We start from the raw sequence: 23,133 nt of genomic DNA on the forward strand, positions 1-23,133 counted from the left end.
TTTTTGAAGACCTATCCATAGATACCCCACACGTATGGGTATGATGAAAAAAAATTTTTTTTTTAATTTCATGACGTATTAAAAAAAAACTACTTACTAGATCTCGTTCAAACCAATTTTCGGTGGAAGTTTACATGGCAATGTATATCATATATTTTTTTTAGATTTTTCATTCTGTTATTTTAGAAGTTACGGGGGGGGGGACACACTTTTTTTCACTTTGGAAGGTTCTCTCGCGCAAACTATTCAGTTTAGAAAAAAATGATATTAGAAACATTAATATCATTTTTGAAGACCTATCCATAGGTACCCCACACGTATGGGTATGATGAAAAAAATTTTTTTTTTTTAATTTCATGACGTATTAAAAAAAAACTACTTACTAGATCTCGTTCAAACCAATTTTCGGTGGAAGTTTACATGGCAATGTATATCATATATTTTTTTAGATTTTTCATTCTGTTATTTTAGAAGTTACGGGGGGGGGGGGGGACACACATTTTACCACTTTGGAAGTGTCTCTCGCGCAAACTATTCATTTTAGAAAAAATGATATTAGAAACCTCAATATCATTTTTGAAGACCTATCCATAGATACCCCACACGTATGGGTTTGATGAAAAAAGATTTTTTGAGTTTCAGTTCTAAGTATGGGGAACCCCCAAAATTTATTGTTTTTTTTTCTATTTTTGTGTAAACATCCTAATGCGGTTCATAGAATACATCTACTTACCAAGTTTGAACAGTACAGCTCTTATAGTTTCGGAAAAAAGTGGCTGTGACAGAATCGGACAGACAGACGGACATGACGAATCTATAAGGGTTCCGTTTTTTGCCATTTGGCTACGGAACCCTAAAAAGTCAGGAATTTTAATAAATTAATAGAATTTTTTGTAATGTACCTTTTGGATTTACTTACATTAATCCAAAACAAAATTAAACACTGCTAAACAATAAATAACAATTGATATACTATTAATTGATTAACTTGTTTAATATTAATTAACATATCTTAACTCAAGCATACCGACGTGAGCCCAGTGAACGGAACTGCGTGAGCCTCGTGACTTGAGCGTTAGTGAGCTTATGCGAACTTTATGACACTTAGACCAACTAAGTACAGAAAGCATCGTCACTCGGGAACCAGTATTTTTTATGATATAGGAGGCAAACGTGCAGTCGAATTGCCCGATGGTGAGCGATTACCGCCGCCCATAAACACCACGGGTTGTTAGTGCTTTGCCGGCCTTTGAGAAGGGAGTGCGCTCTTTTCATGAAGGTTTGAAGGTCGTAGCGGTCCGGAAATATCGCAGGCGACAGTTCATTCCAGAGTTTAGCTGTGCGAAGCAGGAAGTTTCAGGAGAAACGAACAGGTGAGGACTGCCAACCATCTAAGTAATCACATTCACTACGCATATCAGATCCAAGGGGATAGGGGATTCTTATAATTAAAGCCTTATTTTTTAAAAATTGTTTTAAAACTTGATTTGAATTTATTGTACTTGTCCAAGTACTAGAGTGCTGCTGGAAATTTCCGATTATTGTCGCGAACACATGGTGTTTAATTCAAAATTCAAAATTCAAAATTTTATTCTGCAAGTAGGCCTCAAGGGCTCTTTTACAAGTCAATACAACATTTATAGTAACATCATATAGTGACATGAAAAATACACAACAACATTTTATAAATACAACAGCCAATACCTGGGTAAACATTACATTATAATAATCTTAAAATAAATAATTACTACAATACAATAGAGATGTATAGTCTCTATGGTTAAAAACACATTAAATCTGGAGATGTAAAAGGTCCCCAATGTCAGAGTACTAATATTAATAAAATTTGGAGGTGTAAAGTCTCTCCAAGTGTCAAAATAAAATTTATACTAAATAAATAAACCGCGTCTGGACTGTTAAACTAGCAGTCTCATAAACTAATGCTACATTCTGTACATAACTAGTATGTACCCAGTCAAGTATATTATACAATATGACAGAGACGTATAGTCTCCACGGTTAATACATTAAGTTTGGAGATGTATAAGGTCCCCACGGTCTGAGAAAAATAATAATACACAATAATAAGATTTGGAGGTGTAAAGGTTCTCCAAATGTCAAAGAATAAAAAAAAAAAAAAAAATTGTATGAAATACATATTTCACGTCAAGAGACTGTTAAGCTAACAATCTTAAAACTAGTTCTACAGAATACATAACTACTATGTATTTAATATGTCAATGTCATCATCAAAATAACTAAAACATAACAAACATTAATACATAAGGTTGAACAGCTAGAAACAACAGCGCCATATGCCTCTCCGGGACACTGCACGCAAAACTATTACAGCTTTTGAGACTGGATACTTGGCCATGATTCCGTGTCTCCCAAGTAGTCATCTATTTTATAGTATCCCTTTTTGAGAAGTGCATTTTTGACGTATTGCTTGAATGAAGTATAGGGCAGGTTCCATGCCTCTAAGGGTACTTTGTTATAAAATGTTACACAGTTTCCCATGAACGATTTTTTAACTTTCTGTAGACGAAACTTGGAGACTACTAACTTATGTTTATTTCGCGTATTATAACTATGGATATTAGACAGTTTCTTAAAGGACTTTATATTCTTATGCGTATACATTATCACATCTAGTATGTATTGTGAAGCTACTGTGAGAATATCTATTTCCTTCAATCGTTCTCTCAGTGAGTCACGAGAAGCCATGTTATAAATGGATCTGATTGCCCTCTTCTGAAGAACGAAGATGGTTTCTATGTCAGCTGCTTTGCCCCACACCAGTATGCCATAAGACATAATACTGTGAAAGTAACTGAAGTAAACTAGGCGAGCTGTCTCCACGTCAGTAAACTGCCTGATTCTTCTTACTGCATACGCGGCAGAGCTCAACCTTTTCGCCAGGGCAGATATGTGAGGGGCCCATTGCAGTTTACTATCTAAAGTAAGGCCCAGAAAAACCGTATTCTCGACAAGGTCCAGCGTTTCGCCATTTAATGTGATGATAGTTTCAGATTTTCTTACATTCGGCAGCGAAAATTTGACACATTTCGTCTTTTTCGCATTAAGAAGTAAGTTATTTGCTGTGAACCATTCTAGTACCTTTTCCAAAGTTTCATTGACTTGGCTATAATCGGTCAGTTTCCTGTCAACTTTGAAAATTAGTGAGGTGTCATCAGCAAATAAGACTATCTCACATTTATGTTTTACAAGGTTTGGCAGATCATTTATATATACAAGGAAGAGAAAAGGACCCAAAATTGAACCCTGTGGAACTCCGAGCTTTACAGTCATTCCAGTAGACTCCGTTCCATTTACAACCACTTTCTGGGTTCTTTGGTTTAAGTAAGACTTAACAAGGCTTAGAGCTTCCGTTGACAGACCGTAGTGCTTCAGGTGTGTTATATTATTATCATTGTATACTGACCTGTATGTATGTATGTGTGTTTCTTCATGTCGGACTTCTGGTGGAAGCGTTTCCCGCAGTACTGGCAGGGATAGGGCCGTGTGTCCGAGTGGATGAGGAGGTGCGTCGACAGCGTACTCGACCGCTTGAAGCATTTTCCGCACTGCTTGCACTGCGACAAAAATACAAGCTAAGTGAAGATTTTATTATAGACCTATTTAATTTTATTGTTTCTCATAAAGGGAATCTTCAGTCTTTTCAAAGGTATCTATTAAGCACAGGAGAAATTTCGTACGCTAAGAGAAACTGCAAATACACCTTGAGACAAAAGCTTTTTTTGTCAAAGGATTTAATTTTAGTTGACCAGACAAAAGTTCCGTTCAGCATGAAATGGACAATTCTACTTTCTGTCTCCGACATAGTATACCTACATATACAAAGGTTAGTAGGTAGATACTATTATCTGAGCGTAACATCAAGCGATCGAAGTTGATGTACTATCCAATATATTGTAATTATCTTGATTACAATATATCTAATTGGAAATATTTAAAAAGTAACAATTTTGCAAAACAAAGTGAAGGTGTATTCTAATACTAATCATACGTTAATTATTAATTAGACGAGCAGCCTCGCGGCCGACGGTGTCCATCACCTTCAGCGGTGACAGCCCGCAATAAAGTAATTACAGGCCTCACCCCGTCTTTCTTTGATTTCCTTCTACCTGTGATATCTAAAAAACGTTTTTTCCCTGCCCAGTAATTAGTTTCTATCAACGGGTTATTACACGTATTTTACACGCAGTAAGTACAACTCGGCGATGAATTTAAAACACAGCTACGGGTTTTAAATAACTGAGTTTTGTTCGCGATCATTAATTCAGTACAACGGGAGTACCTAGTAACTCCTTATTATCTAATTTTACCTAGAACTATTCCTAAGGAGCGATTAGGTTGTGTAGCAAGAAATTAGAGAAAGAATGGTTTACTCGCTACGAGAAATAAACGTTTATTTTAAATTTAGACATAAAAAAAAGAACATTAAAAAAAATTGGGATCACCGCAGGAATCTACAGATAAACATTTAATTCACACTAAATTATACAAATCCTAAATGTTATCCATCTAACACGTGCCACGGAAATCAAACACAAGTATATTAAAAAGTATCTGCCACCGAAATCAGAAATACATCCAGTAAACTTTAAGAAGAAACGTGCCACAGAAATAAAACTTATGAAATAAAAAAAATACTGGCTAAATCTTTCTTGTTCCCTATTGGTACCAGTAAGGAACGGCCAGGAGTAAAGTCTACATAGCATAAAAATATTACAGAATTTAATGTATAAAATACACAGAAAAAAAACCGTTGAATGAGTGTTTGCTAAAAATAGTTCATCTGGTTGTATTAATCAAAAAAATAATAATTGGACACTTCCCTTGAGAGAGACAGCTGCGTAGAAAAAAATAGGCTTAGGCCTATGATGCACCGCGTTAGCACAATAGGCACCCCCAACGTTCAGGCTGACGTCGGTGCTGTAGGTAGCTATCCCGGACGAACTAAGCCGGGTTTCGTGGTAGGCACCTTAGTCCGCGTCCTTAAACGCAACAGTAAAAATATGCTTCCCCGGAAAGAAAAACTGCGGACGAAGAGAAAGGCCACACTAAAGTATACATTTGAAATAAATAAAAACAACTAAACAAAGATCGAACAGACTTACCCGCGACAAAGAGCGGTTTTCCCAATTTATAACGCGACAATCGTTATCAACAATAACAAAGGCACCGATGAGCAAAATTAATTTTATTCCGCTTTGAAAGATGTCATCAAATATGATCTCACGATGACACATTCTTCCTCTTTTCTTATTATTTTGGCAGTTGTCAAACCAAACTCTCGGGAATCAACCTACAAAAAAGGTTTCTTCCAAAGCGTAATGCTGCAGTTGGTACTAATATGGTACAAGGCTAATCTTGTCCTTACTGACTGACTCAGAGCCGAAACTAAAAAAGTTTAAATTTGCACACCAGTACCCCTAGTGTAAATACATTCGATTTCCAAACGTGACGTACGCGTTTGCGTTTAGTCTCATTTTGTATTGGATTTCGAAAGAGCGCGCCAAGCGGGACGTTTTGGAAACTCAAAATCCTATACAAAATGAGACTTAACGCAAACGCGTTCGTCACGTTATGATGTCGATCAAAGTTACACTAGGGGTACAGGTTACATTTATAATGTGTACAAGAAATATGAAACTATTTTGAAAAATGCAACCCCTACAGGGGTTAAAAATGTAATGAAATTTTGTATATTTGTAATTTTATTTTAAGCTAGGAACTTGAAACTGTGTAAAAAGTATTTTAATAATAAAATAGAAGAAAATTAATTTCAGTGGTTTTGAAAATTCATCCCGTAAGGACGAAAAAGGGGTTGAAAGTTTATATGCAGATCAAAATGTTATTTGAGTGCGGGACTTGAAACTTTGTACAAAGGTATATTATTAGAACACAAGAAAAGTAATTGCGTTTTTTAAAATTCATCCCCTAAAAAGGTTTAAAAGGGGTTGAAAGTTTGCAAATACTTCCATCCATTACAAATACTTTGAAACTTCTTAGAATGGTATAATATAAAATAAAAAAGTGAATTCAAAGTTTTTGTAAATTCATCGTCTAAGGAGGGTTCAAAAGGGGATGATAGTTTTATAGGGTTCTTTTTTGTTTTGAGCTAGGACCTTGAAACTTTGTAAACAGGTATTTTATTAAAATAAAAGAAAATTGTGGTGAAAAAGGAGTTGAAAGTTTGTATGAAGGTAAAAAAAATTGAGTGCGGGTTTTGAATGTTTGTATAAAGGTATATTATTGAAATACAAGAAAAGTAATGTCAGGGTCACCCTAAAAGGGTTAAAAAAGGGGTTGAAAGTTAGAATCCAGTACAAATAACGCTGTAAACCTTCGGATAAAGGCATACTTAATATAAAATTACTAAAAAAGGTATTTCAACGTTTTTGATAATTCAACCCCTAAGGGGGTTAGAAAGGGGGGAATAGTTTATATGTGGTACACGTTTTCTTTTAAGTAAGTTAGGAACTTGAAACTTGGTAAAAGGGCATTATATTTAAATCGACAAAAACTGATTTCAACGTTTTTGAAAATGCATTCCCGATTTGATGAAAAAAGGGTTAAAATTTGGCATCTGGAAGGAACAATTTTGTAAATGGTGAACTTGAAAATCTTCTAAGGGGGTTGAGAGGGATTACATAGAGAACATTTTTTTTTCAGTTAGGGGCTTGAAACTTCGTTGGTTGGGACAGACAAATCTCATGCGCTGTTGCATGCAACAAATGCTTAACGGTCCCTAATACTACTACTGTCTTTTGCTGCTGTTCTATGCTCATGTAGAATATATATATTATAACCACCAACATACAAATCCACGAGTACGAAGTCGCGGGCAACAGCTAGTTAATAATACCTTATATATACGTGGGCGGATTGACGAAAAACCGAAACCACAATTAAGTTCTTTATCGTAAGTTCTGTATGGTAATTTGCGATCCATCTGAATAAAGTCGGACTTACCCATGAAGGGTTCCGTACCATTTATGACGTATTAAAAAAAACTACTTACTAGATTTCGTTGAAACCAATTTTCGGTAAAATTTGCATGGTAATGTACATCATATATTTTTTTAGTTTTATCATTCTCTTATTTTAGAAGTTACAGGACACACACACACACACATTTTACCACTTTGGAAGTGTCTCTCGCGCAAATTATTCAGTTTAGAAAAAAATATATTAGAAACCTCAATATCATTTTTGAAGACCCACCCAATAGATACTCCACACGTATGGGTTTGATGAAAAAATGTTTTGAGTTTCAGTTCTAAGTACGGGGAACCCCCAAAATATATTGTTTTTTTTCTATTTTTGTGTGAAAATCTTAATGCGGTTCACAGAATACATCTACTTACAAAGTTTCAACAGTATAGTTCTTATAGTTTCGGAAAAAAGTGGCTGTAATTGATGCCAAAAATGGCTATATTGAGGGTTTTTACAAAAGATGTGAAAACGGAAAAATGCCCTGGAAAAGCCACGGTTTAGTTGTAGGTATCGAGCTATAAGGGGCATATGTAGACAAATAAATAAGACAGAAATGTCTTTGTTTTTAGACCGAATCGTTATCGAAGGTCTACGTCTCGACTCGGGCAATTTGCTATCGTATGTCGGGATGTTCTCCTCTACAGGTCGCAATTCTTAACTGAATCTCGTGAAATTTTGTAAGCAGGCTCAGTAGCTAAATATAATTTTTTTGCCGTTTAGTTTTTTGGAAAATGTACAAAATGCTGGAAATTGGCATAAAGGACTTAAGTGCCATTAGGTACTTGAGACCATTGTAAGTTCCGCTGCGAAAATGGCTCAATGAAGTAAGTATTTTTTTGTTTTTACATGTTTAAGCTTATCGATATTATCGCGAGGTCTTCGGCTCATAGAGTAGCATAGAGCCACTAGTTTATCTTCATTTCGGATACTTATCAATCAGCCCTCGTACAGTATATTTAAATCAGTACAGTAAATTTCAAGACTCTTTTGTCGGATTGTAAGTAGACATATACAAAAATGTTACTCGTACCAAGAACTTATTGCGCCATCTTTCTACTTGAGTTGGACTCGAATTGAATATGAATTCTCGGCAAACAAATTCTTGCCACTGTTACTACTGGATTGTTGGTTCTGGATTAGACAATAGCTTTTCTTTAGATTTATTTAAACAGGTGTTTCTGGTATGCCACTGAATAATTTCGTCACTTGACTAGTGTGTATTCAAACTTCGTTTTTGTGAAATAAATCCGGGCCACGTAGTGCTTCAGTTTATTTAGTAAATGTATGTGTATTTCGTGAGTTCCAAATTTATATTTTAATTGACTTCAGTCTTCTTCCTTACCCATGCCTGTACCTTTTTACTTATTCATGCAACCTATTAACCTTAAATGTTAATCAGCGCTCTCACGTTTTCAATTTTTCCGAGTTTTCGTAGGTAATCTTACAATCTCGACGTTATAGGTACCCGTATTAACCGCGCGAAACGTTTACGAAGAATCTGATGAAGCCACCAAAATTAATCGTATTTAGCCTCATTGCAGGAACGATTAAAGGTGTAATAAGGATCGAGTAGCGGCCATAATCAGGCGGTTAGCCGTTAAGTGCGCCCGCGCAATCCGCGGCGCTCGGTGACAGTTGGCCGGGCAGCTGCATGCACTCGCGCGCACAAAAACTGATACTTTTTTGGCCGCCTTTTTATACAGTCGATGCACTCTCTTATAAACAACACAGGTGCTAGGGGATGACTGTCCACATATGGCTATAAAGGCAATAAGATTCTTCGTAAGCTTGATAGGTAGAATAAGCTAAATAATTAGCTATTTTTAGTGTTCCGTACAAAACTTTGTTCACGGAACACTTATGGAATCACTTTGGTTTAGAAAATCGGTTATATGCGATTTTTTTATTTAATGTTTAATTTTGATAAGTACCTACCTTATTTTTTTTCTTACGTATAGAGTATAAATCTATGAGAGGTATACACAATACCACTATAAAAAAATATCTAACGAGCATCGAACATAAAAAATCGGCCAAGAGCATGTCGGGCCATGCTCAGTGTATTTGTATTTTGTATTTGTATTTATTTATTGTATACATGTACAGTAATGCATCAGGATACATGGTGTTAAATATAATTTCTTAGGAATAGTACATGCTACCCTGTGAGGGCATTACAATAGTAGGGGTAGTGTAGGGTTCCGTATTTAACATTCTATCAGAATAAGCTAAGCGGGGGCTATCCATAAGTATCATGTACATTATAAGCATAAGGGAGTACCTTCACAGCGCTTTGTACGTCTTTTTACTCAGAAGAGAAGACTTGCAATAATTCAAAAACGGCTGGACGGATCGTGTACTCTATATAGTTTTCATTGAAAGTACTTGTTAAGCTTTTCATATTTTTTTGGGACTAATTTTTCAAAAGTTATATGGTTGTTGGAAACCCTTATTCTTTTTAAAAGACCTATAACCACGATACCCCACATCATTCAGCTAAAGCGAAAAAAAAAACATTTTGTATGGGAGGTAGGTACCCTAAAATTTCATTTTACCGTTCTGTTGCTATGCATGATTTATGAATCCATGCCAAATTGCAGTTTTCTAGCACTAACTATCACGGTGCAAAGCCGCGGACGGACAGACGCACATGGTGAAACTATAAGGGTTCCTACTTGACTACGGAACCCTAAAAAAGCGTCACCATAAAGTTATTAAAATGATTTAACCTGTTTCGAGAGTAAAACGAAGTATGTATCTAGTTATGAATGTATCAGATCGTAATAAACAGCCCGTATTTGATTAAGCACTTAGCTAGATCGTAATGAGAGGCACGCGAGTGCCACGCGCCTCACGCCGGGTCGGACGCGCCGCGCCGCCGCCGGCCGCCGCGCCCCCTGCGCGAGCTTATGCGGTCCAATGCTGATGGAAACTACAGTAAATTACTACAATGACTGTGTCTTATTACTACAGTGATTAGTCTAAAATTTTAAAGCTCTGCATCTTAAACAAATTGAGAACTATATGAAATTACGTATCGTACCCTTCATATTAACAATCGTTAGAACTTTAATTAAAGTGACACTATTTATTTACCGCGCAAGCTGTTTGGAACTTTTTAGTACCGCTATATCCACCTGAACATCGCATACCATAAAGTACCCACTGTCGCTTCACTGTTACCACTTAATTTAATGATAAAGTGTGGAAAACACTGAGTGGCACTGCAACATTTTTATCGCCGTATGACACAAGGTAATTATTTCTCCAATTATAAACAGAGCCGCGCCGTGATATTAAAAGTTGGAATTTTGATTAAAACCGATGCGGATTTTTATAATGGCGGTGTAGAAAAAACGAAAGGTACAAAAATGGCGAGAAGACGAGCAAGAGGCCGCGCCGCGCGACTCGTTTCGAAGCGCGACTACTTATTAAGACAAGGGCAGTTTTTGCTATTTGATTTGTTAAAGAGACTCAAACGGGCTACTGGTTTGCTATTTAAAAACATTTCGAACGGAAACTGGACAGTTATTCTACTGGTTATTCTGGAACCACAGGATGTCACTTCGCTGATTTCAAAGCTGTAGATTATTTTCGTCCGCTAGATCAGGTACAAAGGTATGCAATATTGAGCACACACAAGGCAAATATACCTAAGTATTTATATATATAATATACTTAGGTATAAGAATCCTTATTTAGTTTAGTCCGCAATAAAATCGCAAAATTGGCCGACTTACTTGAAATGACTTTTCACTTCTGTTTTCGCTCTTGATGAGTGAGAAATTGAGATCAGCTGCGGGCGTTTGAAGGGCAGCGTAAGGTTGGTGTTGCGGGGTGGAGGGACACCGGCAGGGGTCGGGTGTGGATGGACGGTCGGCGTCGGGGCTGGTGCGGCCGCGCTTCACCAGCTCAAGCGGCGCGTCGTCGCGCGACTCCCAGCGCGGGGACTCAGGTTCGCGCTCGCGCTCGCACGCGCTGCCCGGCGACCAGATCTGACGGTTCTTCGTGGACAGGTTCAGTGGTAGCTCTTCGTCGTCTGCAAACAAACTTTCCAGTCACGCGACCGTTCTTCACGCTTTAGGCGCAGGTCACAGAGAACGTTTGAAAGACTTCTAAAATCTCTACAGCTGTTCAATGTTTACAGAGATCTACGTCAATGTAAATTAAATTCATTACAAAATAACTCATTTTGAGAAAAAATAACGGCACTTCAAAATATATATTTTTTTTTACTGAGCCTGAGAATGTATGCTTAATAATTCGAAAGTGTACCACTGGGATAGAGAAAAATCTCGACTCTATGGTAACGCAGTGTTGTTCTGTAGCCCATGCTTAGAGACTTGTGAAGGGGTGTTAATTTGAACAGTTTTTGGCCCCGTAGTTAAGTTACATATTTATATGGCGCTGGTAACGAAAGCATCCATATATTTAATTGACCTATTTATTATATTTATGGAAATATCTACAATATAGCTTTGAAACTTTTCGAACAACTATTTTTATTAAAAAAAATCGTAATTAGATTCTAGGTATGATGTACTTATAAAGCATATTTAAATTACAAAGAAGAAATAATTATTGTCATCGTAGGTATTAACAGTCATGGTGAATGATATTTTTAGAGGTGAAATAAAACTTGCTTAAATATAATTTTGTCTGAAAACATGCTGCACCTGAGCAATTAAATATTTTAAAGGTTACACTTACTTTACATCTGATTTTAATTTTTTCACCGAGCCAGACGGCGATCTAACAAATTGAAATACATATAATAATAAAAAGGATGACTTTCGTTACGACGGCCCGGGTCCGGGCCGGGGCAACCAACACTTTATTTTCTATGACAGGTGACCGTGACGCTTTCTAATTCTATAGAACACGAAGTGTCGGATATCTTCTGCTTGGCCCGGACCCGGGACGTTTTCACTTGAGTCATCCATTTATATGTATTTCAATTTGTTGGAACGCTAGTCTGGTTCGGTAGAAACTTGAAAAGTACATACACCGTGGGCCAATTAAACCCGACAGATTTTAACCACGCATTTCTGAGGTCATAAGGAGCAAAAAATGTGATATGAGTTTTGGCCAAATACGCCAAAAACATTTTTTTTCATGCCGAAAAAAATATTTCCTTTTGCGTGTTCTGCACACGACACGTTATTTATTTTTACACCTTGGTGAAAAAAAATCCTTACAACGAATAAGTAAAGTTTTTTTTTATTTACAGACGAAAATTGCGAGTTTACTTTAAAACTTTAATATCTGTCAGTTTAGACATACCTAAACCAAGTCACATAGTGGCAGCGTCATAGCTAAAAAGGCGTTTTTGACTCAGTTATAAAAGAAACAAATTTTCACAGAAATTGTCATTATCTCTAAAACAAGACCGATTTCAGAAAACATTGTATGACATTTTAGTCTCTAAATGCGGTCAAGAATACACCTTTGAAATCTGTCGGGTTTAATTGGCCCACGGTGTATATGTTTTAGAAATACCTATTCGTGATTCGTCATAAATTGTGATAAATATCTTGTATCTATTCACTAAGAGTGAGTAGGTGTCTACATACATTGTAACCTTTCTAAAGGTGGTAAGTAAATTGACTGCGCATGTTTAGTTCACTATGAGTATTGGCCTCGTAGGTTTTCACTATCTTTACTGCTGAATCTTAACTGGCAGCGTTAGATAGGTAGGTACACACGCGACAATTAGAATAAGTAATCAGACCTCGGCGTGGAAAACTCGGTTTTCGCCGCGGAGGTAAACGACATTTAAACAACGTCGTATCGTACGAGTTATTAATCAGCACCTTACTTACGCCGATAGCTATTCTAATGAGGCATGTACCAAAAGAGGAAGCCTTGTAAGGAGGCCGAAGTGACATGCGTATGTTGCTACAGGTTTTCGACGGCTTTTAAAGGATTTAGGTTACGTGGCAGATTCGTGGAATGAATAAAATACGTACATAAATTTACTTCTCTAGGTGCGTTTCTTTACAGTAAACATTACAATCAGTAAATATAGTATAAAATCAGCATTTTATACCTAATCCAGATTTTTTAAATTATTATTTACATCGAACGTAGTGCCAAATGTCCACGGAAAAAAGTAGGTATACATAATTATATCTACACCTAGCTTAAATGGGTAGGTATTCATTCGTAGTGTCAAAGCAGGGCATGGTACTTTTAATACATACCGTCTCTAGGTGGCGTGTGTCTTGCAAGTTCGATAGGAGTTCGGGTGTACTGCGGAGAGTGACGAGGCAGCAGCAGTGGCCAGACACCTCCACCTGCGCCGTACAGGGCTCCGAGGCCACTGCAGTACATCAATGCTCCTAGTTCTGTGTACAATAGTTAACAACGGTTTAGTTAGTACATTTAATGACTGATAAAATATGTTGTACCTTAGCGAAGTTTAGCGCAGTTTCTCATTGTTTGGGCCGTAACGGGGTATCCAGATGACTCCGATATGTGAATGACTAAGGACCTATATTTGTGAGCTATCAACAACAACTGCACATATCCCACATAATATGTCATGATCGGGCAAAACGGCATTTACCCGTGGCTCTAGCATACTGCTTCAAAGCTCTGCCTGCTATCTCAATGTCTCCAAGCTGCAGCAGGTGATGGGGTAGCGGCGACTGCGGCGGTGACTGCGGGGAGGAGGGTGACTGCGGAGACACACTTCGCTCAGGGGAGGGGAAGCGGTGCGCGGGCGGCGGCGACGACAGCTGGAACTGCTCCGCCAGCCGGGAAAGAAGAACGTGCCTGGACATCCTGAAACAAAATAACCAGAAGTCCATCAAACTGTGTACCGCAAATAATTCTTAAGTAATTTTATGGGTCAATTATTATCACTACTATGCATGGCGAATAAGTTAAAAATAGCCTCCATGTACCATATAGGTACCTATTGGAATCAATCCGTACTAAACATTTTTATCCCTAATTAAGTAATAAAATAAAAATTAAAAGATATCCTTAGATTGATGAACATATTTAATTGGTGTATTCTCTTTCGTTGACAGCATAACGTGCATAGCAGCAAAACACATTTATCAAGATTTCACAGGCATTAGTGAACGATTCTAAAGTGGCGATATCATCGTACTTTTCACGTGACCGGCGTCATTACGCCGGCCATCTATTTGTCGACACCGCTCGCCCTGATTAATCCATTCGCTTGTGTTGACAGCGAATCGCATTAAAAGCTCAATCAAGTAAATGTAGAATCAGAATAATGGAGCGACACGGCGCCCTCTGCGTACGCGCATTAATAATGCACACTTCAGCAAAAACAATCTTCATTAAACTAACGCACCTCCACCACCCATTTGACCGATGAAAGTGTCTTACGTAAACATCAATTTACGGCTACTATAGCTATTCCCATTACAAATTAACAAAAATATGTCATACGTTCACATCAAAATGTCAAAGCAAATCAAAAGTAATGAGTTTCAGGAATGATTTGCAGAAACTATCTAATCACTGTAATGACGGTACAAATGCAAAGCTATACACGAGTACATATGTTCGGTTAGTTATTCGACCCTATATTAATCGTTCCAGCGAATGTGCACCTTATATTTAAGGTCCCGATAACGATCTTATTTATGAAGCAAATTGTGTAATTTCATTTCTTGTCCTACAAATAGGGCAATTGATTCGGGCTATTATACAGCTAATTGAGTAACGAGTGAACTTATGAGGGGGTTGTGTGTCGCAATTTCTTGTGTCTATAAAGTGTGTTAATTATTTGCCGCTGACTGCTGTCATATTTTTTACTGCCGAGTACCCAGTGGGAACTCGCGCAAGTGTTGAGAAAATCAATCAGCGCTCTATAGCATTCGAGAATACATCACATGCGAAAACAAATATTGGATGTTGTACGAGTTATTAAGAAATATTCCTTTTTATCACGATTGATCTATCTGTTTAATTAGCCAGTACTTAAAATCGATATACGAAGACTATACAATCCAGCGGCAATACAGTCGGATAAGTCAAAGTCAAAGTCAATATATTCTTTATTCAAATAGGCCCAGCAACAAGCACTTTTAAATCGTCAAATTTTACAGATATCATCTAAATATCAGAACAATTTATTGATGCAGTTATTATTTGTTCTAAAAAAAAACATTGAATTATTATAGATATGGTAAACTTAATAATAAGAATTTCACAAAAGGATCATCAAACACCATATATATATATATATATCCCAAGATACCTATATCAAATCCAGCTAGCTTTTCACAAATATCTGGACACGACTTTATTGTGACTGCATTAAAATGCATGTTCAAGTAATTTTGAATAGAGTATAAAACAAATACGATAGCGTATTCACGTAATATATTGCTCAGTAAATGTAAAGAGCGCTCGTGGTTATAGCCTATCCTAGTTTTGTTATAATTAGTTGTAGATTCTAATCTAACGTATAATTGCTGTATATATAATATCGATTTCAATACGTTCTAAAGATTGCTGTGCTTTGAAATATCACAAGCTGTTTGGAAAGCGCTAGAATTACCCACTTCAGTGTAATTTGCAGCGTATAACTTACTACCGGCGGAATGTAGGCCTGAATAAATAATACGCTGAAATTGCCTTTGCTATCACTTATATGACTTTTCAATCAACATTTGAGCAGCTACTTATGATACTTTTGCAGAAAGGACTTATGGTTTCATTACCAACTTGATCTGGCTATGTTAGGACTTTTATGTGTAATGTGTAACATTGGTAAATCAAATGTTCCCAACTTTTGTTTAACCCAAAACTACGTCATGACCAGTTTAATTCGATTGCCACAAAAACTTCTATGTCTGCTAATTACCTTTCCTTAAAATACTTATAGAAATTATCTAAATATAATGCTCAATAAGTTATAGTTTTTAAAACTTTATTAGAAATATGCAAAAATGCATTTAAAATTTACCTACATGTGAACTATTTTAAATACCTAATCAGACATGTTAAAGCATGTCTATTCTATTTAGTTTAGCATGCATGTATAAAATTATGGTATTCACTTAGGTACATTATTTCATGCATGCATACCTTTTCTTAAAGTATTATTTATGATTTAATGAGGTATCAATTATAATATTTTAATTAAGCATTAGAAAAACAATTTTGACGTCCTTTTAATAAAAAATCCTTTTTTAGGGTTCCGTAGCCAAATGGCAAAAAACGGAACCCTTATAGATTCGTCATGTCCGTCTGTCTGTCCGATTATGTCACAGCCACTTTTTTCCGAAACTATAAGAGCTATACTGTTCAGACTTGGTAAGTAGATGTATTCTATGAACCGCATTAAGATTTTTACACAAAAATAGAAAAAAAAAACAATAAATTTTGGGGGTTCCCCATACTTAGAACTGAAACTCAAAAAATCTTTTTACATCAAACCCATACGTGTGGGGTATCTATGGATAGGTCTTTAAATATGATATTGAGGTTTCTAATATCATTATTTCTAAACTGAATAGTTTGCGCGAGAGACACTTCCAAAGTGGTAAAATGTGTGCCCCCCCGCCCCTCCCGTAACTTCTAAAATAACAGAATGAAAAATCTAAAAAAAATATATTGCCATTCAAACTTCCACCGAAAATTGGTTTGAACGAGATCTAGTACGTAGTTTTTTTTAATACGTCACAAAATTAAAAAAAATTTTTTTTTTCATCAAACCCATACGTATCTACGCATAGGTCTTCAAAAATCATTTTTTTTCTAAACTGAATAGTTAGCGCGAGAGACACTTCCAAAGTGAAAAAAATTGTGTCCCCCCCCCCCTGTAACTTCTAAAATAACAGAATGAAAAATCTAAAAAAAAAATGATATACATTACCATGCAAACTTCCACCGAAAATTGGTTTGAACGAGATCTAGTAAGTAGTTTTTTTTAATACGTCATAAATGGTACGGAACCCTTCATGGTCGAGTTCGACTCGCACTTGGCCGCTTTTTTAAATCAGTGACTATTACTTATGAAAGCAGAAGAATATAAATGATTGTATATGATTAATAATTGGTATATGTTTTTGTGACTTATTTTTCAAAGACTCGTTAAAATCGCTTGCCATCTTTCTAATGCTAAAAAAAACGAACTATAATCCTCATAGCAGTTTTTTTTGTTAAACTGAAGTAGTAACATAGTGACAGTTGCGTTTAGTTCGCTAGGGAGCGTTAACGATTGGCACGTTTCCTACGCGGGCAGATACAGGCCCGATTCGAGCAATACTTATAAGATGTCACACCACACCGATATGATACTGATCTGTCAGTGTCAAAAGTGACGTTTTTGGTTCAAGAAATGTTACTTTTGCAACTGACAGATTAGTATTATATCGGTGTGACATATTATTAGCATCGTTCGAATTGGGCCGTATTGTGTAATTGAGTAATCGTGTGCCAAATATTAGATGCAATAGGAACGTTCTAGCATATGCGTTGCTCTCTAATTCAGTGGCGTAGCGTGAACTAATCTAACCGTAGGTGAAGTCGCATCTGCGAGGCCCTTTTATTTCAGTATGTATTCCCAAGATAATAAAAAGGGTTGCCTTACGCGAGACCCCCTTAAGTACGAGGCCGTGGGCGAGTGCCCACTTCGCCTACGCCTAGCTACCGCCACTGCTCTCTATTAAAATACAGAGTGATTTTGTTATGTCTGACTAACTAATAAGTTAGTTAGCAATTACCAAAACGCGTAACAAGTGAACAAAAAACACAATCATTTATTAACAAACTCAAATCAATTTTAATACGACAGGCATATTATACAATCGTGGAATTTTTATCAGATAATGCATTAGAGTGAGTAAATAAATACTAGTCCGAATAATTCATTATTTTCATTTCATTTTATTATTGTTGAGCGTTTATGATGATGAATTAAAGATATAATTATGAATATGTATTGCAATTATAAATAAGTAATATAATATATTAAATTAAGATTTGTGCATATTATTATAATTATTTGACAATTTGTAATTTAGTTTTTTATTATTTGTAAATAGTTAACACTAGTAATATGAGTATTAAGATGGTTGCAATGCCCTAACAGGGTATCCGTCCATGTACCTACTGAATAATGTATTATACCATCTTCTGTAATGAATGAACATGATCGCAATAAAATATGAATATGTAGGTAAGGCTGAATAAGGTTTCAGATTAGTAAAAAGAATCAGTGAATTCGCCGAATTATATAAATTGTTTTTCACGTTATCGGAGTAGGTGACATTTTTCAGTAAGTACCTATGTCAACTCTCAGAGAATGATACCAAAATGTGGCTTTTCAAGGAGTGCTTATGCTTCATTTGCAATAAGGGTGGTTTGGTGGTGGTAATTTGGTTCTATAAGAATTTCTGTTAGAATTTCAAATGGATATGTCTTGAAGCATAAGGACCCATCTGTGATGGAATGCTACAAATTATCTGTATAAGATTGTTATAATAATAGACCGTTTATAGTTGTTGGAATTCCTTAAATTATTAATAAATAATAAATTTTAATCCCAAAAGTTTCTCATAATCTAAGAGTAAGTCGTGGTCGTACGCCAGAACATACCACCAGCTCTGGGCTATAACTGCGATATTCGAAGTTTGTCAATTGCAGGTATTTTTCCCTGTCACTCTGATTACGTTTTAGTGAGAGTAAAAGAGAAATATTGCGGGGCAATTTGCGAATTTCGGTTTTCGTGGTACCCCTGTTACCATACGAGTAGTATACGTATGACTTTGCAGACGGTAAATAGTACGTTATAGGTCACGAGTGTTTTCGGCTCGAGCGGAATCAATTGTTTTACTGTTGATTAACGTGTGCAAACTTTGGTTGCAGAGTTACAATTATAGAGTAGGTATTTATTAAAACAAGTCGATAAAACGCGGTATCTCGTGAAAAAGGCGTACAGAAACGGCAATTTGTAAAATTACAAATCTGTAAAATTGCGAAGATGTTAATCCTTTACGCCGTAAAGAACGAAACGGTAATCTCTCTCTATCAGTCTTCTATATTAGTGCGACAGAGACAGTTGCGTTCCGTTCGCAACGGCGCAAACGATTGCCCTCTTAGCTATAGGCACCCTGGGTTAACGCTCCGTAGCGAACGAAACGCAACTCTCTCTATCGGACTAATATGGAAGAGTGGTAGAGAGAGATAACTACCCTACTCGTACACTACGGAGCGTGGACGATTGGCATCTTGTCTACGCACCCTGATCTCGTTTCAATATTTATTTAGGTAACATTATTAAAAGTGAAACATGACATCAAATGACAAGTTCTTTGCGATAGATTAGTTCTTTGAGATAGATTAGATTAGATTTAGATTAGATTCATTTATTTCTTATTGGAAATGTACATTATATTTTACATGTCAAAATAAAATGCATTCACAAAAAGATCGTCACAACACAATACTTAACAACAATAATAATAATAACTACGAATCGGAATAAATAAAGAATAATAATCTTAAAATAGAAATAATAATAATATAAATATAAATAATCATAAAAAAAAATATTAATAATATATTTTCATAAATATATACATATACATATATACAAAAGCTACATAGCTTCAATTTGAAATCAACCTTATTGACAACCGTCATTGTGGTACCTTTTGGTTAAAAACGTCACATATGTGCACTCAATATGAATTAAAATCAGATTCGAATGCTACTCCGGGTTTTCGATTAATAATATTCATACTGTTCAGTGCTTCCGTGTGGTAACTGGTCCATTATGATATTGCTTTTTTCATATAAAGCTTAAACTGGTGACCGAAGAGCTGGCGGCTTCCTCGCATAACGTATCAGTATTGCGATACAACGAGGAAATGCCGCCAGCATCCTGGGTAAAATGCCTCAAGGGCTTATTTTAGATTTAAGCTAGTTATAGTAATCCTCTGTATATATCCATTATGTATATATTGTTATTGTAAATAAACAGTTTTAAGTATTTATTGTGGAAGTGGTCAGACGCTTGTGGGAGAGTAGTCATGACTGTGGGACTACTATTTCTGTATAAACAAATAATTTATCACTATAAATTAACATGAATTATATTTTATTGAACTTACAAGAATATATAACATAAGTCAGTTTTTGACAAATAAAACATAACGTTAGCTTAGCGTCCGCGGTTAGCGTGATGGGCTCCTTTGCGTCTGAAAGGGAGCGGGGCGAGTTTTACGTACGAGTATATATAAAAGAAACAACAAATACCTAAATACTCGTACTCCAAGGACCTATTTTAGATTTAAGCTAGTTATCGTAATGCCTCTGTATATATTTATTATGTAAACTTAAATTTTATCTTTTTAAATAAATAATAAATTGAAAAAAAGTTTAGCAATTAAGCCTTTGTTACACATAGGTTTATATTATAGCCGGTCAAACAACTTTGTCAGTAGAAAAAGGCGCGAAATTCAAATTGTTTATGGGATAATAACCCTTCGCGCCTACGTTTTTTAAATTTGCCGCTTTTTTGTACTGACGGAAAAGGCTTGACAGACTAGAAATAGTAAATAGTAGGCAATGAGGTTGGCCGGTCAGAGTATTTTACAGATGGCGTCAACATCTAGGTGTCTGTCTATCCTACAAATAGTGTTAAGTTCTTGTTTTTTTTTTTTTATTATTATTGAGGCTAGTTCTTTAAGCCAAATCTCATAGAACAAAACTAGAGACAGGTAAAACCTTCGAGTATGCTGGCGCCATCTATAAAAACCTGTGACAAAGGCCAACCCTATTTGACTTTTCCTTTCTTCATGAAATCATGATCTTTAGGAAAAGTCTTGTTTGAAAATTAGGCAAGCCGATGATCGAGTTCTATGGATACCCCGCAACTGAAACTCACCCTGACGATCTATCGTATTTTTTTTATTTTATCATATCTAATTTTTGTTTTTGTAAATGTATTATTTTATATTATTATTATTCAGTATTTTTTTAAATAAGATCCGTTAAAATATTAAAACACTTGCCTATCTGAAAAAAAGTGGCAGTGACAGAATCGGACAGACAGACGGACATGACGAATCTATAAGGGTTCCGTTTTTTGCCATTTGGCTACGGAACCCTATAAAGGATCCGTAAAAGTAATTTAGTAGGTAGGTCATTTCATTATATCAGTTTCATACCCTATTATATGCCGCGCGTATTTGTTCTTCTTAAGACATTAAAAAACTTACCTATCTTAAAAAAAGGGTCCCTAAAGATAATTCAGTAGGTAGGTAATTTTATTTTATCAATTTAATGCCCTATTATTACATGATGCGAGTATTAATGGCATCACACATACAAGGTCAATTAGAAGGCCTACAGCAATACTATATCAGTTATCGATTCACATTTTAATGTCTTTGTTATTGAAGCTTCTGTATTTAATTACTCATAAGTACAGATGTGTGAGTTGTGGAAATTTCAGGGAAATTTCACAGCAAACACAGGAAACTTTCATATTGGTAATGAAAAGTTTGATTCTCATATAAAAATAATTCCCGAGATATAACCAATTTTGGAAAGATTCTGACAGTAGTAAATCAGTAGGACAATATTTGAACCGCTGGCAATGAGCGGTATTATGCGCTTTATGTCGTAGTTCCTGAACGCCGTTTCAGGGTTCGCAAAGCTGCAGCCTGCAATGCTCCCGATAAAAAGTTGTGTAGGTATATATTAGCAAACGTACGTACAACGCTCAACGTACGTATTGTGTTCATTTATTTTGTGATACGATGTTAATTAGGATTAGTAATTTAAGAAGCCTGAGTTTTAAATTCGAATTTTAATCTTAATTTTAAGGTTGGAAAAATCTTTTAATGTTGTTAAAAAATTTAGGTAAGTATTTTTTAAATATTATTAATAACACTGTAATTAACACTGTTCAATTATGCCTTAATATGCATTTTCTATGTTCACTGCGGCAACATCTTATCACAGAGTTAATATTCAGAAAATGCATATTAAGGCATAATTGAACAAACACTTAATACCTAATTAAACAATCATAACAGTGATATTTTCATTAAAAAATAAATTATATTTGATGTTTAAAGATTATCCTTATAAGGGCGGGCGGACTTACCTCGTTTGGGCGCAAATCTGCAACTAATTTTCCTATCGCACTCACTGCTGCTTCCACTGTACCGTTGGCGTTTATGTACTGAGAATTGATTTTAAATCCACCAATTAATTCTAGATTGAATCATAACTAGGGGTTGTGTTATGTTGGGATTGTCGGTGTGTCGAGATCGCGAGCGCGCAGGCTGCGACGCTGGCGTGCGTTAGAGGTGCGGTGCGTGCGGCGCTCGGCACCTGACTGAACGGAGGCTCTCGCGCCCCGACCTACCCGACTATAGTACCACTATAACATTCTTTTTTCAAAACTCTGCTAACAAAAAACGAGCAGGTCGGGGAGGCTGCGCATTAAAGAAATGATTTGATGAAACGGCCACTTGACAGGTGGCTCGCGTCGTGCTCGCATCGAGTACCAGTTAATTGTCGGTTGCACATAGATAGTACGCCGACGGCAAAGAGAAGCCCTGAAAAATTGCTTTTATACATTAATGCCCTCAAATAAGCGGTTGCTGCTTCTGTGACATTAAAATTCCCCTATTTTGCAGTGCTACTTTTAGCTAGGAGCAGGTTTTTAAATAGCAGTTCAGCTGAACGGCACGTTGTGCTTGCTTTATACGAGTATCTCTTGATTTTACAATAAATTCAAAACAATGCTTAGGTGGGTAAATATTTTTAACCACGTTAATCGCTGGTTCTTAATACTGTGGGTGTATAAATATGTCGTTATATACGTATGTAATCAGTGGCTAATCCATAAATCCGAGTACTGTAATCGTATATGTTGAGATTAGAGGATTTTAGGCGCGCGGGAAGCTCCGTTAGTTCGGGCGCGCTCCGCCCACCGAGCCGCATTGGCTGCCGTCTAGCGCTGGGCGGGGCGTTTAGATTTGACTTAGGAAAATAACCTGAAAATTTACAGTGATTTGTTCAGTTTGAGACTCTTTATTGATTCATCTAAATACCTTATTAGTAAATTGGTAAGAAAATAAAAAAAGACAAAGAAAA

At 36.1% G+C, this 23,133-nt stretch overlaps 1 protein-coding gene across 2 annotated transcripts in view; it reads right to left on the bottom strand.

Annotated features, from left to right (window-relative positions):
• LOC133517816 (fez family zinc finger protein erm-like) overlaps positions 1 to 22,440 on the bottom strand; it is a 30,784-nt gene extending 8,344 nt beyond the window's left edge. Inside the window, exons 1-5 of one of the 2 annotated variants that reach the window (XM_061851248.1) lie at positions 22,136 to 22,440; positions 13,595 to 13,812; positions 13,230 to 13,373; positions 10,767 to 11,065; positions 3,446 to 3,596 (exon numbers count right to left, since the gene is read on the bottom strand). In XM_061851248.1, coding sequence (XP_061707232.1) covers positions 3,446 to 3,596; positions 10,767 to 11,065; positions 13,230 to 13,373; positions 13,595 to 13,811 — 811 coding nt within the window. In that variant the 5' untranslated portion in view covers position 13,812; positions 22,136 to 22,440. Of the gene's footprint in view, positions 1 to 3,445; positions 3,597 to 10,766; positions 11,066 to 13,229; positions 13,374 to 13,594; positions 14,521 to 22,135 lie in introns of those variants that run through there. The other variant, XM_061851247.1, reaches the window with a different exon arrangement.
• Between the last annotated feature and the right edge of the window lie 693 nt (positions 22,441 to 23,133).

This window comes from Cydia pomonella, chromosome 5 (genome assembly GCF_033807575.1).
Source record: "Cydia pomonella isolate Wapato2018A chromosome 5, ilCydPomo1, whole genome shotgun sequence".
NCBI lineage: Eukaryota > Metazoa > Arthropoda > Insecta > Lepidoptera > Tortricidae > Cydia > Cydia pomonella.